A 20110-nucleotide genomic window follows, 5' to 3' on the forward strand; every position below is an offset into this window, starting at 1 on the left:
CCCCCCTCCTCACCCCTCTCCCCCCCTCCTCACCCCCACCCCCCCCCAACCTTGCCACTACAAACACTCTGAAGCATATATGACTCTGTTCCAGTTTAGCTCAAGGCCCAAAGAAATCAAGGCTTCACATTAAAAACCTTTTTTACTGACATTGACTAATGGCCTGTGTCCCAAATGGCACCCTATTCCCTATGTAGTCCACTACTTTTGACCAGAACCCTATGGGCCCTGGTAAAAAGCAGTGCATTAAATAGGGAATAATTTGGGACACAGCCGTAGTGCTGCTCGAAGAGCCTTGTCAGCAGATACAATGGTGCCAGTAATGGGGGGGATCACAGGCTGTCCGGGGGGGGGGGTCACAGCAAATAGAGAAAGACAGACTTTTAGTAGGACTGTTACACTGATGCCATACCTGACCTTAAAAATATCATTATTTTAAAAGGTTTTCAGCTCTCATTGGTGACATATCAAATGTAATTTGTCACATGCGCCGAATACAACAGGTGTAGACTTACCTTGAAATGCTTACTTACAAGCCCTTAACCAACAGTGCAGTTTTACTAAATAAACTAAAGCAAAAAAAACATAACAATAACGAGGCTATATACAGGGGGTTCCGGTACCGAGTCAATGAGCGGGGGTACAGGTTAGTCCAGGTAATATGTACATGTAGGTAGGGGTAAAGTGACTATGCATAGATAATAAACAGCCAGTAGCAGCAGCGTAAAAAAGGAGGGGGGGGGTCAATGCAAATAGTCCTGGTAGCCATTTGATTAGCTCTTCAGCAGTCTTATGGCTTGGGGGTAGAAGCTGTTAAGGAGCCTTTTGGACCTAGACTTGGCGCTCCGGTACCGCTTGCCGTGCGGTAGCAGAGAGAACAGTTTATGACTAGGGTGGCTGGAGTCTTTTGTAATTTTGATGGTCTTCCTCTGACACTGCCTGGTATAAAGATCCTGGATGGCAGGAAGCTTGGCCCCAGTGATGTACTGGGCCGTACGCACTACCCTCTGTAGCGCCTTGCGGTCGGAGGCCGAGCAGTTGCCATTCCAGGCGGTGATGCAACCAGTCAGGATGCTCTCGATGGTGCAGCTGTAGAACTTATTGAGGATCTGGGGACCCATGCCAAATATTTTCAGAGTCCTGAGGGGGAAAGGTGTTGTCGTGTGACTGTCTTGGTGTGTTTGGACCATGATAGTTTGTTGGTGATGTGGACACCAATGAACTTGAAGCTCTCAACCTGCTCCACAACAGCCCCGTCGATGTTAATGTGGACCTGTTTGGCCCTCCTTTTCCTGTAGTCCACGATCATCTCCTTTGTCTTGATCACGTTGAGGGAGAGGTTGTTGTCCTGGCACAACACTGCCAGGTCTCTGACCTCCTCTCTATAGGCTCCAAAAATGAGCCCAATAACATATTGGTAAAATTATTTTAACATATTGGACCATGCATAGGCTGTATTACATTTACATTTACGTCATTTAGCAGACGCTCTTATCCAGAGCGACTTACAGTTAGTGAATACATTATTTTTTAAATTTTTATTTTTTTATACTGGCCCCCCATGGGAATCGAACCCACAACCCTGGCGTTGCAAACGCCATGCTCTATCAACTGAGCTACATCCCTGCCGGCCATTCCCTCCCCTACCCTGGACGACGCTGGGCCAATTGTGCGCCGCCCATGAGTCTCCCGGTCGCGGCCGGCTGCGACAGAGCCTGGATTCGAACCAGGATCTCTAGTGGCACAGTTAGCACTGCGATCAGTGCCTTAGACCACTGCGCCACTCAGGAGCTATGTATCCATTACAGTTCCTTCAGAAAGTATCCAAACCCCTTGGCTTATTCCACATTTTGTTGTATTACATCCTGAATTCAAAATTGATTTAAATATATGTATTTTCTTACCCATCTACACACAATACCCGATAATGACAGTCAAAACATGTTTTTAGAATTTCCTGCAAATTTATTGAAAATGAAATACAGATATATCTCATTTTACGTAAGTATTCACACCCCTCAGTCAATACTTTGTAGAAGCAACGTTGGCAGCGATTACAGCTGTGAGTGTTTCTGGGTAAGTCTCTTAAGAGCTTTCCACACCTGGATTGTGCAACATTCACCCATTTATTATTTTCAAAATTCTTCAAGCTCAGCAAGTTGGTTGTTAATCATTGCTAGGCAACCATTTTCAAGTCTTGCCATAGATTTTCAAGTTACACTGAACAAAAATATAAACACAACATGTAAAGTGTTTGTCCCATGTTTCTTGAGCTGAAATAAAAAATCCCAGACATTTTCCATATGCACAAAAAGCGTATTTCTCTCAAATTGTGTGCACAAATTTGTTTACATCCCTCTTAGTGAGCATTTCTCCTTTGCCAAGATAATCCATCCACCTGACAGGTGTGGCATATCTAGAAACTGATTAAACAGTATGCTAATTACACAGGTGCACCTTGTGCTGGGGACAACAAAGGCCACTCTAAAATGTGCAGTGTTGTCGCACAACACAATGCCACAGATGGCTCAAGTTTTGAGGGAGCGTGCAATTGGCATGCTGACTTCAGGAATGTCCACCAGAGCTGTTGCCAGAGAATTGAATGTTAATTGCTCTACCATAAGCTGCCTCCAATGTCGTTTTAGAGAATTTGGCAGTATGTCCAACCAGCCTCACAACCGCAAACCACATGTAACCACGCCAACCCAGGACCTCCACACCTGGCTTCTCCACCTACAGGATCGTCTGAGGGGGTGCTGAAGAGTATTTCAGTCTGTAATAAAGCCCTTTTGTGGGGAAAACCTGATTCTGATTGGCTGGGCCTGGCTCCCCAATGGGTGGGCCTGGCTGCCAAGTGGGTTGGCCTATGCCCTCCAAGGCCCACCCATGGCTGCACCCCTGCCCAGTCATGTGAAATTCATAGATTAGGGCCTAATTTATTTATTTCAATTGACTGATATCCTCATATGAACTCTAACTCAGTAACATTTTTGAAATTGTTGCATGTTACGTTTATATTTTTGCTAGACAACCATTTTAAGGTCTTGCTATAGATTTTCAAGTAGATTTAAGTCAAAACTGTAACTCGGCCACTCAGGAACGTTCACTGTCTTCTTGGTAAGCAACTCCAGCGTAGATTTGGCCTTGTGTTTTAGGTTATTGTCCTGCTGAAAGGTGAATTCATCTCCCAGTGTCTGGTGGAAAGCAGACTGAACCAGGTTTTCCTCTAGGATTTTTCCTGTACTTAGCGCCATTCCATTTATTTTTTATCCTGAAAAACTCCCCAGTCCTTATGGATTACAAGCATACCCATAACACGATGCGGCCTCCACTATGCTTGAAAATATGGAGAGTGGTACTCAGTAATGTGTTGTATTGGATTTTCACCAAACATAACACTTTGTTATCAGGACAAAAAGTTAATTGCTTTACCACATTTTGTGCAGTGTTACTTTAGTGCCTTGTTGCAAACGGGATGCATGTTTTTGAATATTTTTATTCTGTACAGGCTTCCTTCTTTTCACTCTGTCAATTAGGTTAGTATTGTGGAGTAACTACAATGTTTCACTCCTGTCACAACCATTCAACTCTGTAACTGTTTAAAAGTCACCATTGGCCTCATGGTGAAATCCCTGAACGGTTTCCTTCCTCTCCGGCAACTGAGTTAGAAAGGACGCCTGTACAGTAGTGACTGGGTATATTGATACACCATCCAACGTGTAATGAATAACTTCACCATGCTCAAAGAGATATTCAATGTATATCTACCAATAGGTGCCCTTCTTTGCGAGGCATTGGAAAACCTCCCTGGTCTTTGTGGTTGAATCTGTGTTTGAAATTCACTGCTGGAATGAGGGACCTAACAGATAATTATATGTGTGGGGTACAGAGATGAGGTAGTCCGTTTAAAAATGTTAAACACTATTATTGCACACAGAGTGAGTCCATGCAATGTATTATGTGACTTGTTAAGTACATTTTTACTACTGAACTGATTTAGGCTTGCCATAACAAAGGGGTTGAATACTTATTGACTTGACATTTCAGCTTTTAGTTTTTTAATTAATATGTTAAAAAACATTTAAACGTAATTCCACTTTGACATTATGGGGTGTTGTGTGTTTCGGCCAGTGACAAAACATCTCAATTTAATCCATTTTAAGTTCAGGCTGTAACACAACAAAATGTGGAAAAAGTAAAGGGGTGTGAATACTTTCTGAAGGCACGGTATGCTATTAGCAATAAGCAGTGTCACCTGTAGCCCAACGGATGCAGCATAGTGGCTATAAATGAATAGGCTGAATCATTGGGGTTGCCTATCTGCATTTACCCTATTGGCCTAATTATTAGCTAGATCCCACATTTAATATTTTAACTAGTTAGCATCCTATTGAGGAATGTTACGTCCCAGAAAAAATGCATAGACATACAGCTATCTGACCTTTAGCTGCTATAACCCATTAGAGGAGACATACAGCTATCTGACCTTTAGCTGCTATAACCCATTAGAGGAGACATACAGCTATCTGACCTTTAGCTGATATAACCCATTAGAGACATACAGCTATCTGACCTTTAGCTGCTATAACCCATTAGAGGAGACATACAGCTATCTGACCTTTAGCTGCTATAACCCATTAGAGGAGATATACAGCTATCTGACCTTTAGCTGCTATAACCCATTAGAGGAGACATACAGCTATCTGACCTTTAGCTGCTATAACCCATTAGAGACATACAGCTATCTGACCTTTAGCTGCTATAACCCATTAGAGGAGACATACAGCTATCTGACCTTTAGCTGCTATAACCCATTAGAGACATACAGCTATCTGACCTTTAACTGCTATAACCCATTAGAGGAGACATACAGCTATCTGACCTTTAGCTGCTATAACCCATTAGAGGAGACATACAGCTATCTGACCTTTAGCTGCTATAACCCATTAGAGGAGACATACAGCTATCTGACCTTTAGCTGCTATAACCCATTAGAGGAGACATACAGCTATCTGACCTTTAGCTGCTATAACCCATTAGAGGAGACATACAGCTATCTGACCTTTAGCTGATATAACCCATTAGAGACATACAGCTATCTGACCTTTAGCTGCTATAACCCATTAGAGGAGACATACAGCTATCTGACCTTTAGCTGCTATAACCCATTAGAGGAGATATACAGCTATCTGACCTTTAGCTGCTATAACCCATTAGAGGAGACATACAGCTATCTGACCTTTAGCTGCTATAACCCATTAGAGACATACAGCTATCTGACCTTTAGCTGCTATAACCCATTAGAGGAGACATACAGCTATCTGACCTTTAGCTGCTATAACCCATTAGAGACATACAGCTATCTGACCTTTAGCTGCTATAACCCATTAGAGATATACAGCTATCTGACCTTTAGCTGCTATAACCCATTAGAGACATACATCTATCTGACCTTTAGCTGCTATAACCCATTAGAGACATACAGCTATCTGACCTTTAGCTGCTATAACCCATTAGAGGAGACATACAGCTATCTGACCTTTAGCTGCTATAACCCATTAGAGGAGACATACAGCTATCTGACCTTTAGCTGCTATAACCCATTAGAGGAGACATACAGCTATCTGCCCTTTAGCTGATATAACCCATTAGAGGAGACATACAGCTATCTGACCTTTAGCTGCTATAACCCATTAGAGGAGACATACAGCTATCTGACCTTTAGCTGCTATAACCCATTAGAGACATACAGCTATCTGACCTTTAGCTGCTATAACCCATTAGAGGAGACATACAGCTATCTGACCTTTAGCTGCTATAACCCATTAGAGGAGACATACAGCTATCTGACCTTTAGCTGCTATAACCCATTAGAGGAGACATACAGCTATCTGCCCTTTAGCTGATATAACCCATTAGAGACATACAGCTATCTGACCTTTAGCTGCTATAACCCATTAGAGGAGACATACAGCTATCTGACCTTTAGCTGCTATAACCCATTAGAGGAGACATACAGCTATCTGACCTTTAGCTGCTATAACCCATTAGAGGAGACATACAGCTATCTGACCTTTAGCTGCTATAACCCATTAGAGGAGACATACAGCTATCTGACCTTTAGCTGCTATAACCCATTAGAGACATACAGCTATCTGACCTTTAGCTGCTATAACCCATTAGAGGAGACATACCGCTATCTGACCTTTAGCTGCTATAACCCATTAGAGGAGACATACAGCTATCTGACCTTTAGCTGCTATAACCCATTAGAGGAGACATACAGCTATCTGACCTTTAGCTGCTATAACCCATTAGAGGAGACATACAGCTATCTGACCTTTAGCTGCTATAACCCATTAGAGGAGACATACAGCTATCTGACCTTTAGCTGCTATAACCCATTAGAGACATACAGCTATCTGACCTTTAGCTGCTATAACCCATTAGAGGAGACATACAGCTATCTGACCTTTAGCTGCTATAACCCATTAGAGGAGACATACAGCTATCTGACCTTTAGCTGCTATAACCCATTAGAGACATACAGCTATCTGACCTTTAGCTGCTATAACCCATTAGAGGAGAAATACAGCTATCTGACCTTTAGCTGCTATAACCCATTAGAGGAGACATACAGCTATCTGACCTTTAGCTGCTATAACCCATAAGAGGAGACATACAGCTATCTGACCTTTAGCTGCTATAACCCATTAGAGACATACAGCTATCTGACCTTTAGCTGCTATAACCCATTAGAGGAGACATACAGCTATCTGACCTTTAGCTGCTATAACCCATTAGAGACATACAGCTATCTGACCTTTAGCTGCTATAACCCATTAGAGGAGGCATACAGCTATCTGACCTTTAGCTGCTCAAATGTATCCATAATGGCATGCGGTTACCTGGCTATTAAGGCCGGTTGAAGGGGTTGCACTGTGATTTATTCTCACCAGGCTGTGCTGTATTCATGCGTGGCCAAACAGAGACCACTTTAATATAATGATAATACACTATATACTGTAGCACTGAGAGGACACTATTATCCAAAGTGACATACATTACAATTTGCATACATTTAGTGTGTATGATCTGATCCCTGATGAATTGAACCCATGACCTTCACATTGCTAGTACCCCAGTCTTTACCCATGTATAGAAATTAGACGACACCCATAATAATGACCCCCCCAGATCAAACGTAGTTGAGATATGTCTTGGGATCAATCTCACAGCAGTCTGATTCACCACATTAATTATAGGGATAGTTCACCTAAACATTAATTAAAGGGGTAGTTCACCTAAACATTAATTAAAGGGATAGTTCACCTAAACATTAATCAAAGGGATAGTTCACCTAAACATTAATCAAAGGGGTAGTTCACCTAAACATTAATTAAAGGGGTGGTTCACCTAAACATTAATTAAAGGGATAGTTCACCTAAACATTAATTAAAGGGGTAGTTCACCTAAACATTAATTAAAGGGGTAGTTCACCTTAACATTAATTAAAGGGGTAGTTCACCTAAACATTAATCAAAGGGGTAGTTCACCTAAACATTGATTAAAGGGATAGTTCACCTAAACATTAATTAAAGGGGTAGTTCACCTAAACATTAATTAAAGGGGTAGTTCACCTAAACATTAATTAAAGGAATAGTTCACCTAAACATTAATTAAAGGGGTAGTTCACCTAAACATTAATTAAAGGGATAGTTCACCTAAATTAAAGTCTTGTTTCTTCCCCACCATGTGTTAGTTACCGTTGTAGTGTGGGACGCTGCTGTTCACTTGAAATAAAATAACTTCTATTTTTTTATGGTTCCAGTTATCATCCTTGGTGTGGACGGCCCCTTTTTTATAATGACTCCTCTTTCCATGATTCCCCTGCAGATTAAAAGTGGTAAGACTGAGAAGGAGGTGCAGCAGCTGCTTCTGAAGAGCCTCCAGTATCTGGAGCGATACATGTACCTCATCCTCTTCAACAGCTATCTGCACCTGGAGAAGAAGGACTCCTGGCAACGATCCTTTACCGCCTGGATGCAACAGGTTGGTTGGCCTCCCATTCATTCACACAGCACAACTCACAGTACACTGACCTAGGATAGAAGAGACTGGACTAGACTGGACTGGACTGGGCTGGAATAGAATATATCTTCATTGGGTGGGCCTCCCATTCACACAGCAGAACAGTAGAAACACTCACCCTATAGTAAATTCTGACCCAGAATGAGGTTATAGAATTACCTTCATGATTACTACAGGGCTGGGGTGAATTCTATTTCATTTCAGTCAATTCAGGAAGTAAACTGAAATATAAATTCTAAATACATTTCCCCCCATTGCTTTTCCATGGGGAAAAAAATATTTTCAATTAGGAAAATTGCTTTTCAAATAGAAAATTGCATTTCAATGAGGGAAAATGTAATGGAATTTCCCCAAACCTGGTCAAATTCATCACTTTTATCCTAACGTTTTTATAAAAAAATTAAGTTGGGATATCATCCAACATCAGCGGCCAGTTATTGTTTTTGTATTATATTGTATTCTTATATCCAGTTGTCAGATTTGCCCGTTTCGGTTTCTTTGACCTATACCGGTCCAATGAAATCTCAGAATAATGCTGCTGTGGCTTATGAAGGAAAAGGACCCCATCAGCCCTTTTTTTGTGCAGTGAGGAAACGTGTGGCAGGTTTCCAGACCCAGGCCATCTGATATCTGATCCACAGCACATACAACCCCCTGTGCACCCCTCGCACCTCCTCACAGACTGACACACATTCAACCCTCGATTTGCCCGTGGAAACTTCACTGAGGCAATGTGAGGGGAGAGCAGAGACCTCCTCTCTTCCTCTCCTCATTCAGAAGCACTTGATTGTGCTCCAAATGGCACCGTTTCCCCTTTTATAGAGGGCACTACTTTAGACCAGGGCCCATAGGAACACAACCACGGATGTCATCCAGGATGTTTACTGAATATTGATTGAAATGTGAAGTCAATTTGTTCGGTTGCAAGAGGCTCCTTAGAACGACGGAGAAAGAAAGAAAAAGGAATTCCAGCTGCTTCATAAAAGGCCAGCTGAGAATCAACAACAGAAGTGTGGTGGTGCACGCTGGTCTCTTCAGAAAATGGAGCTGCCGCCTTCATGCACGTTCTATTCACAAGTGTGGACAAAGCAACAGCACAGGTTCCATCCCAAATGGCACCCTATTCCCTAGATAGTGTACTACTTTTGACCAGAGCCCTATGGACCCTGGTCAAAAGTAGTGCACTAACTAGGGAATAGGTTGCCATTTGGGATGCAACCACACTTATCTGGGTTCATTAAACTAAAATAGGGGAAGAAATCTATTACCCACAATGATACACACACACACACACATATATACAGTGAGGGAAAAAAGTATTTGATCCCCTGCTGATTTTGTACGTTTGCCCACTGACAAAGAAATGATCAGTCTATCATTTTAATGGTAGGTTTATTTGAACAGTGAGAGACAGAATAACAACAAAAAAATCCAGAAAAACGCATGTCAAAAATGTTATAAATTGATTTGCATTTTAATGAGGGAAATAAGTGTTTGACCCCCTCTGAATCAGAAAGATTACTGGCTCCCAGGATTCTTTTATACAGGTAACGAGCTGAGATTAGGAGCACACTCTTAAAGGGAGTGCTCCTAATCTCAGTTTGTTACCTGTATAAAAAGACACCTGTCCACAGAAGCAATTAAGCAATCAGATTCCAAACTCTCCACCATGGCCAAGACCAAAGATCTCTCCAAGGATGTCAGGGACAAGATTGTAGACCTAAACAAGGCTGGAATGGGCTACAAGACCATCGCCAAGCAGCTTGGTGAGAAGGTGACAACAGTTGGTGCGATTATTCGCAAATGGAAGAAACACAAAATAACTGTCAATCTCCCTCGCAAGATCTCACCTCGTGGAGTTGCAATGATCATGAGAACGGTGAGGAATCAGCCCAGAACTACACGGGAGGATCTTGTCAATGATCTCAAGGCAGCTGGGACCATAGTCACCAAGAAAACAATTGGTAACCCACTACGCCGTGAAGGACTGAAATCCTGCAGCGCCCGCAAGGTCCCCCTGCTCAAGAAAGCACATATACAGGCCCGTCTGAAGTTTGCCAATGAACATCTGAATGATTCAGAGGGGAACTGTGTGAAAGTGTTGTGGTCAGATGAGACCAAATTCGAGCTCTTTGGCATCAACTCAACTCGCCGTGTTTGGAGGAGGAGGAATGCTGCCTATGACCCCAAGAACACCATCCCCACCGTCAAACATGGAGGTGGAAACATTATGCTTTGGGGGTGTTTTTCTGCTAAGGGGACAGGACAACTTCACTGCATCAAAGGGACGATGGACGGGGCCATGTACCGTCAAATCTTGGGTGAGAACCTCCTTCCCTCAGCCAGGGCATTGAAAATGGGCCGTGGATGGGTATTCCAGCATGACAATGACCCAAAACACACGGCCAAGGCAACAAAGGAGTGGCTCAAGAAGAAGCACATTAAGGTCCTGGAGTGGCCTAGCCAGTCTCCAGACCTTAATCCCATAGAAAATCTGTGGAGGGAGCTGAAGGTTCGAGTTGCCAAACGTCAGGCTCAAAATCTGCAAAGAGGAGTGGGACAAAATCCCTCCTGAGATGTGTGCAAACCTGGTGGCCAACTACAGGAAACGTCTGACCTCTGTGATTGCCAACAAGGGTTTTGCCACCAAGTACTAAGTCATGTTTTGCAGAGGGGTCAAATACTAAATCAATTTATAACATTTTTGACATGCGTTTTTCTGGATTTTTTTGTTGTTATTCTGTCTCTCACTGTTCAAATAAACCTACCATTTAAAATTATAGACTGATCATGTCTTTGTCAGTGGGCAAACGTACAAAATCAGCAGGGGATCAAATACTTTTTTCCCTCACTGTATACACACACACACATATACACACACACACACACACACACACATACGTTTGGACACAATGACATATATATCACTATATTCTCTCCAGCTGTCGTACTGTAAGTGTTTGGGTGGAAAATGGCCTCAGAGGAGCGAAAAACAAGGGAAAACCTCCCCATCCAGTTTGTGTGCTCTGAAGCGTTACCAGAGTTTCATGTGGATATCCCCCCCTGGAATTTACAAGCTTATCCAAGTTCTATTGTGGCCTGGTTCTTCACACATTGAACTCCATAAGGTCTGGGACCCTGTGTTTTTGGTGGTTTGTCTTTTGTCCTGGTTTTGCCAGCTGTGCAGCCTACAGTAAAGCACTGAATCTATGGGCATTCCACTGCTAGCGGAGCGTTAGCCCCCCTGGGGGGTGTTGTAGCTCCATTGGCATGTTGGTCATTATATTCAAGGCAAGTTCTGAGTCCCAAATGGCACACTCTTCCCTATTTAGTGCACTGTGTTTTTGAGCAGGGCTGACAGGGGGATAGGATGCCATTTGGGACCCCATACAAAATCATAGAATGCAATCTTCAGCTGTTTACTAAAGATAATGGTTTGACCTTTGTGCGTGGTCAGGGTTAGGGTCAGTTGCAGTTTAATGTAGTGCTTTATAGTTGGAAGATAGTCATGAGTTTTTAGGAGGCACGTTCATTCACTCTTCATCACTCTTTTCAAACTGAAGTTGGAAGTTTTATCTTCCAGCCTTCTGGTTGGTAAAAACAACCAAGAATCAAGTCTCGCCCTCCAGGGACAAATGGTGTCAAAGCCCACCGTTAAGCTCTTCTTGAACAAATATTTGTTCTCTGGAAAACATCAATAAATAATTATAATAAATAATAATAGTACACTGGATTAAAGGTGCCTTTTTAAAAAAAACAGGACACTGCACAACAAAACAGAAGAGAAAAAAACACAGGATGAAAGCAATTAACAATCTAAACTAGGGCTGAAGGAAGAGGCTGAGTAATGGTAAACTAGGGCTGAAGGAAGAGGCTGAGTAATGGTAAACTAGGGCAGAAGGAAGAGGCTGAGTAATGGTAAACTAGGGCTGAAGGAAGAGGCTGAGTTATGGTAAACTAGGGCTGAAGGAAGAGGCTGAGTAATGGTAAACTAGGGCTGAAGGAAGAGGCTGAGTAATGGTAAACTAGGGCTGAAGGAAGAGGCTGAGTAATGGTAAACTAGGGCTGAAGGAAGAGGCTGAGTAATGGTAAACTAGGGCTGAAGGAAGAGGCGGAGTAATGGTAAACTAGGGCTGAAGGAAGAGGCTGAGTAATGGTAAACTAGGGCAGAAGGAAGAGGCTGAGTAATGGTAAACTAGGGCAGAAGGAAGAGGCTGAGTAATGGTAAACTAGGGCAGAAGGAAGAGGCTGAGTAATGGTAAACTAGGGCTGAAGGAAGAGGCTGAGTAATGGTAAACTAGGGCTGAAGGAAGAGGCTGAGTAATGGTAAACTAGGGCAGAAGGAAGAGGCTGAGTAATGGTAAACTAGGGCTGAAGGAAGAGGCTGAGTAATGGTAAACTAGGGCTGAAGGAAGAGGCTGAGTAATGGTAAACTAGGGCTGAAGGAAGAGGCTGAGTAATGGTAAACTAGGGCAGAAGGAAGAGGCTGAGTAATGGTAAACTAGGGCTGAAGGAAGAGGCTGAGTAATGGTAAACTAGGGCAGAAGGAAGAGGCTGAGTAATGGTAAACTAGGGCTGAAGGAAGAGGCTGAGTAATGGTAAACTAGGGCTGAAGGAAGAGGCTGAGTAATGGTAAACTAGGGCTGAAGGAAGAGGCTGAGTAATGGTAAACTAGGGCTGAAGGAAGAGGCTGAGTAATGGTAAACTAGGGCAGAAGGAAGAGGCTGAGTAATGGTAAACTAGGGCTGAAGGAAGAGGCTGAGTAATGGTAAACTAGGGCTGAAGGAAGAGGCTGAGTAATGGTAAACTAGGGCTGAAGGAAGAGGCTGAGTAATGGTAAACTAGGGCAGAAGGAAGAGGCTGAGTAATGGTAAACTAGGGCTGAAGGAAGAGGCTGAGTAATGGTAAACTAGGGCTGAAGGAAGAGGCTGAGTAATGGTAAACTAGGGCTGAAGGAAGAGGCTGAGTAATGGTAAACTATGGCTGAAGGAACAGGCTGAGTAATGGTAAACTAGGGCAGAAGGAAGAGGCTGAGTAATGGTAAACTAGGGCTGAAGGAAGAGGCTGAGTAATGGTAAACTAGGGCTGAAGGAAGAGGCTGAGTAATGGTGAACTAGGGCAGAAGGAAGAGGCTGAGTAATGGTAAACTAGGGCTGAAGGAAGAGGCTGAGTAATGGTAAACTAGGGCTGAAGGAAGAGGCTGAGTAATGGTAAACCAGGGCAGAAGGAAGAGGCTGAGTAATGGTAAACTAGGGCTGAAGGAAGAGGCTGAGTAATGGTAAACTAGGGCTGAAGGAAGAGGCTGAGTAATGGTAAACTAGGGCAGAAGGAAGAGGCTGAGTAATGGTAAACTAGGGCAGAAGGAAGAGGCTGAGTAATGGTAAACTAGGGCTGAAGGAAGAGGCTGAGTAATGGTAAACTATGGCTGAAGGAAGAGGCTGAGTAATGGTAAACTAGGGCAGAAGGAAGAGGCTGAGTAATGGTGAACTAGGGCAGAAGGAAGAGGCTGAGTAATGGTAAACTAGGGCTGAAGGAAGAGGCTGAGTAATGGTAAACTAGGGCTGACTGTTACTGTACTATAGAACCACTCTGAAGGAAGCTGACCGTTACTGTACCATAGAACCACACTGAGGGAAGCTGACTGTTACTGTACCATAGAACCACTGAGGGAAGCTGACTGTTACTGTATTATAGAACCACACTGAGGGAAGCTGACTGTTACTGTACTATAGAACCACTGAGGGAAGCTGACTGTTACTGTATTATAGAACCACACTGAGGGAAGCTGACTGTTACTGTACTATAGGACCACTCTGAGGGAAGCTGACTGTTACTGTACTATAGAACCACTGAGGGAAGCTGACTGTTACTGTACTATAGAACCACTGAGGGAAGCTGACTGTTACTGTACCATAGAACCACACTGAAGGAAGCTGACCGTTACTGTACTATAGAACCACTCTGAGGGAAGCTGACTGTTACTGTACTATAGAACCACTGAGGGAAGCTGACTGTTACTGTACTATAGGACCACTGAGGGAAGCTGACTGTTACTGTACTATAGAACCACTGAGGGAAGCTGACTGTTACTGTACTATAGGACCACTGAGGGAAGCTGACTGTTACTGTACTATAGAACCACTGAGGGAAGCTGACTGTTACTGTACTATAGAACCACTGAGGGAAGCTGACTGTTACTGTACTATAGAACCACTGAGGGAAGCTGACTGTTACTGTACCATAGAACCACACTGAAGGAAGCTGACCGTTACTGTACTATAGAACCACTCTGAGGGAAGCTGACTGTTACTGTACTATAGAACCACTGAGGGAAGCTGACTGTTACTGTACTATAGGACCACTGAGGGAAGCTGACTGTTACTGTACTATAGAACCACTGAGGGAAGCTGACTGTTACTGTACTATAGGACCACTGAGGGAAGCTGACTGTTACTGTACTATAGAACCACTCTGAGGGAAGCTGACTGTTACTGTACTATAGAACCACTGAGGGAAGCTGACTGTTACTGTACTATAGAACCACACTGAAGGAAGCTGACCGTTACTGTACTATAGAACCACTCTGAGGGAAGCTGACTGTTACTGTACTATAGAACCACACTGAAGGAAGCTGACCGTTACTGTACTATAGAACCACTCTGAGGGAAGCTGACTGTTACTGTACTATAGAACCACTCTGAGGGAAGCTGACTGTTACTGTACTATAGAACCACACTGAAGGAAGCTGACCGTTACTGTACTATAGAACCACTCTGAGGGAAGCTGACTGTTACTGTACTATAGAACCACACTGAAGGAAGCTGACCGTTACTGTACTATAGAACCACTCTGAGGGAAGCTGACTGTTACTGTACTATAGAACCACTGAGGGAAGCTGACTGTTACTGTACTATAGAACCACTGAAGGAAGCTGACTGTTACTGTACTATAGGACCACTCTGAGGGAAGCTGACTGTTACTGTACTATAGAACCACTGAGGGAAGCTGACTGTTACTGTACTATAGAACCAGTCTGAGGGAAGCTGACTGTTACTGTACTATAGAACCACTGAGGGAAGCTGACTGTTACTGTACTATAGGACCACTGAGGGAAGCTGACTGTTACTGTACTATAGAACCACTGAGGGAAGCTGACTGTTACTGTACTATAGGACCACTGAGGGAAGCTGACTGTTACTGTACTATAGAACCACTCTGAGGGAAGCTGACTGTTACTGTACTATAGAACCACTGAGGGAAGCTGACTGTTACTGTACTATAGAACCACTGAGGGAAGCTGACTGTTACTGTATTATAGAACCACTCTGAGGGAAGCTGACTGTTACTGTACTATAGAACCACTGAGGGAAGCTGACTGTTACTGTACTATAGAACCACTCTGAGGGAAGCTGACTGTTACTGTATTATAGAACCACACTGAAGGAAGCTGACTGTTACTGTACTATAGAACCACTCTGAGGGAAGCTGACTGTTACTGTACTATCGAACCACTGAGGGAAGCTGACTGTTACTGTACTATAGAACCACACTGAAGGAAGCTGACTGTTACTGTACCATAGAACCACTGAGGGAAGCTGACTGTTACTGTATTATAGAACCACACTGAAGGAAGCTGACTGTTACTGTACTATAGAACCACTCTGAGGGAAGCTGACTGTTACTGTGCTATAGAACCACTCTGAGGGAAGCTGACTGTTACTGTACTATAGAACCACTCTGAGGGAAGCTGACTGTTACTGTACTATAGAACCACTCTGAGGGAAGCTGACTGTTACTGTGCTATAGAACCACTGAGGGAAGCTGACTGTTACTGTACTATAGAACCACTCTGAGGGAAGCTGACTGTTACTGTGCTATAGAACCACTGAGGGAAGCTGACTGTTACTGTACTATAGAACCACTCTGAGGGAAGCTGACTGTTACTGTGCTATAGAACCACACTGAGGGAAGCTGACTGTTACTGTACCATAGAACCACTCTGAGGGAAGCTGACTGTTACTGTACTATAGAACCACACTGAAGGAAGCTGACTGTTACTGTGCTATAGAACCACACTGAGGGAAGCTGACTGTTACTGTACTATAGAACCACACTGAGGGAAGCTGACTGTTACTGTACTATAGAACCACTCTGAGGGAAGCTGACTGTTACTGTACCATAGAACCACACCGAGGGAAGCTGACTGTTACTGTACCATAGAACCACTGAGGGAAGCTGACTGTTACTGTACCATAGAACCAATGAGGGAAGCTGACTGTTACTGTACTATAGAACCACTGAGGGAAGCTGACTGTTACTGTACTATAGAACCACACTGAGGGAAGCTGACTGTTACTGTACTATAGAACCACTGAGGGAAGCTGACTGTTACTGTACCATAGAACCAATGAGGGAAGCTGACTGTTACTGTACTATAGAACCACTGAGGGAAGCTGACTGTTACTGTACTATAGAACCACTCTGAGGGAAGCTGACTGTTACTGTACCATAGAACCACTGAGGGAAGCTGACTGTTACTGTACCATAGAACCACTGAGGGAAGCTGACTGTTACTGTACTATAGAACCACTGAGGGAAGCTGACTGTTACTGTACCATAGAACCAATGAGGGAAGCTGACTGTTACTGTACTATAGAACCACTGAGGGAAGCTGACTGTTACTGTACCATAGAACCAATGAGGGAAGCTTACTGTTACTGTACTATAGAACCACTGAGGGAAGCTGACTGTTACTGTACCATAGAACCACTGAGGGAAGCTGACTGTTACTGTACTATAGAACCACTCTGAGGGAAGCTGACTGTTACTGTACCATAGAACCAATGAGGGAAGCTGACTGTTACTGTGCTATAGAACCACTGAGGGAAGCTGACTGTTACTGTATTATAGAACCACACTGAGGGAAGCTGACTGTTACTGTACTATAGAACCACTGAGGGAAGCTGACTGTTACTGTACTATAGAACCACTGAGGGAAGCTGACTGTTACTGTACTATAGAACCACTCAGATGGAAGTGCTGAACCTAATATGAGGAAGCTTTGCTTTAAGGCACGCATTTTATTTTCACTCCAGCCCAATCAATGTCAGGCTTATCAACGGCTGAGTCCCAAATGCACCCTATCCCCTTTATAGTGCATTACAAAGTAGTCAATAGTAGGGCACTATAAAGGGGATAGGGGGCCGTTTGGGACGCGGTCAGGCTGGTCAGGTTTTTAAAGCGTCTGTTTGAAGTGTTCTAAAGGCATTTTGGAGGAGGTGGAGTAAAACGTGACACATTGATTCATCTACAGTTCCAATATGTGAACACTAAGATAGCTGATTTAGTTGTACGGTTTGGTACGACTGCACTGCCAAGGATGTGTCCCAAATGGTACCCTATTCCCCATAGGGCTCTGGTCAAAAGTAGCGCACTACATAGGGTTTTCCATTTGGGATGAAGACACACATGAATCTACCTTTACCTGTATGTCAGACTAAGATATCCGATTTAGGTATTACTGTCCTTTCCTTACCTTTACCATCCTCCCGTAATAAAGAGTAGAGCAGCGATAACAACTTTTAAAACATCCTAATGTTAACATGACCGTACGTATCGCTCTGTTCTCCGCCCCTGTTCCTCCTGTCCCTGAGCTGGAATAAACCGATTTGAACAGATCCTTCGTCCCGCTATAAAAACATTGAATTCCAAAATAGACCGGAAACAATTGCTATGAAAACAGTTGTTGAATGCAGAAATATGTGGGTGGGTGGGTCGTATCGGTCGGTTGGGGCTATATCCTTACTGTTATGATTAGGTGGAATATAAACTGAGTGAACAAAACATTATGAACACCTTCCTGATATTGAGTTGAACCCCCATTTGCCCTCAGAACAGCCTCAATTATTCAGGGCATGGCCCATGTTGGCTGGATTTCCTTTGGGTGGTGGACCATTCTTGATACACACAAACTGTTGAGCGTGAAAAACCCAGCAGCGTTGCAGTTCTTGGCACACGCAAACCGGTAAGCCTGGCACCTGCTTCAAAGGCAGTTCAATCTTTTGTTTTGCCCATTCACCCTCTGAATGGCACACATACACACGCCGTATCTCAATTGTCTCAAGGCTTCATCTACAGTGATTGAAATGGATTTAACAGGTGACATCAATAAAGGATCATAGCTTTCACCTGGATTCACCTGGTCAGTCTGTCTTGGAAAGAGCCGGTGTTCCTAATGTTTTGTACAATCAGTGTGTGTGTGTGTGTGTATATGTGTATATGTGTATATATATATATATATATATATATATATACTGCTCAAAAAAATAAAGGGAACACTAAAATAACACATCCTAGATCTGAATGAATGAAATAATCGTATTAATAGTTGAATGTGCTGACAACAAAATCACACAAAAATTATCAATGGAAATCAAATGTATCAAACCATGGAGGTCTGGATTTGGAGTCACCCTCAAAATTAAAGTGGAAAACCACACTACAGGCTGATCCAACTTTGATGTAATGTCCTTAAAACAAGTCAAAATGAGGCTCAGTAGTGTGTGTGGCCTCCACGTGCCTGTATGACCTCCCTACAACGCCTGGGCATGCTCCTGATGAGGTGGCAGATGGTCTCCTGAGGGATCTCCTCCCAGACCTGGACTAAAGCATCCGCCAACTCCTGGACAGTCTGTGGTGAAACGTGGCGTTGGTGGATGGAGCGAGACATGATGTCCCAGATGTGCTCAATTGGATTCAGGTCTGGGGAACGGGCGGGCCAGTCCATAGCATCAATGCCTTCCTCTTGCAGGAACTGCTGACACACTCCAGCCACATGAGGTCTAGCATTGTCTTGCATTAGGAGGAACCCAGGGCCAACCGCACCAGCATATGGTCTCACAAGGGGTCTGAGGATCTCATCTCGGTACCTAATGGCAGTCAGGCTACCACATGGAGGGCTGTGCGGCCCCCCAAAGAAATGCCACCCCACACCATGACTGACCCACCGCCAAACCGGTCATGCTGGAGGATGTTGCAGGCAGCAGAACGTTCTCCATGGCGTCTCCAGACTCTGTCACGTCTGTCACATGTGCTCAGTGTGAACCTGCTTTCATCTGTGAAGAGCACAGGGCGCCAGTGGAGAATTTGCCAATCTTGGTGTTCTCTGGCAAATGCCAAACATCCTGCACGGTGTTGGGCTGTAAGCACAACCCCCACCTGTGGACGTCGGGCCCTCATACCACCCTCATGGAGTCTGTTTCTGACCGTTTGAGCAGACACATGCACATTTGTGGCCTGCTGGAGGTCATTTTGCAGGGCTCTGTCAGTGCTCCTCCTGCTCCTCCTTGCACAAAGGCGGAGGTAGCAGTCCTGCTGCTGGGTTGTTGTCCTCCTACGGCCTCCTCCACATCTCCTGATGTACTGGCCTGTCTCCTGGTAGCGCCTCCATGCTCTGGACACTACGCTGACAGACACAGCAAACCTTCTTGCCACAGCTCGCATTGATGTGCCATCCTGGATGAGCTGCACTACCTGAGCCACTTGTGTGGGTTGTAGACTCCGTCTCATGCTACCACTAGAGTGAAAGCACCGCCAGCTTTCAAAAGTGACCAAAACATCAGCCAGGAAGCATAGGAACTGAGAAGTGGTCTGTGGTCACCACCTGCAAAACCAGTCCTTTATTGGGGGTGTCTTGCTAATTGCCTATAATTTCCACCTGTTGTCTATTCCATTTGCACAACAGCATGTGAAATGTATTGTCAATCAGTGTTGCTTCCTAAGTGGACAGTTTGATTTCACAGAAGTGTGATTGACTTGGAGTTACATTGTGTTGTTTAAGTGTTCCCTTTATTTTTTTGAGCAGTGTGTATGTATGTACAGTGGGGGAAAAAAGTATTTAGTCAGCCACCAATTGTGCAAGTTCTCCCACTTAAAAAGATGAGAGAGGCCTGTAATTTTCATCATAGGTACACGTCAACTATGACAGACAAAATGAGGAAAAAAAATCCAGAAAATCACA

At 43.9% G+C, this 20110-nt stretch overlaps 1 protein-coding gene across 2 annotated transcripts in view; it reads left to right on the top strand.

Annotated features, from left to right (window-relative positions):
• pald1a (phosphatase domain containing paladin 1a) overlaps positions 1-20110 on the top strand; it is a 155178-nt gene that overhangs the window by 111005 nt on the left and 24063 nt on the right. For both annotated transcript variants that reach the window (XM_045209907.1, XM_045209906.1), the window contains exon 19: positions 7897-8052. In XM_045209907.1, coding sequence (XP_045065842.1) covers positions 7897-8052 — 156 coding nt within the window. The remainder of the gene's footprint in view (positions 1-7896; positions 8053-20110) is intronic.

Source organism: Coregonus clupeaformis, chromosome 31 (assembly GCF_020615455.1).
Source record: "Coregonus clupeaformis isolate EN_2021a chromosome 31, ASM2061545v1, whole genome shotgun sequence".
NCBI lineage: Eukaryota > Metazoa > Chordata > Actinopteri > Salmoniformes > Salmonidae > Coregonus > Coregonus clupeaformis.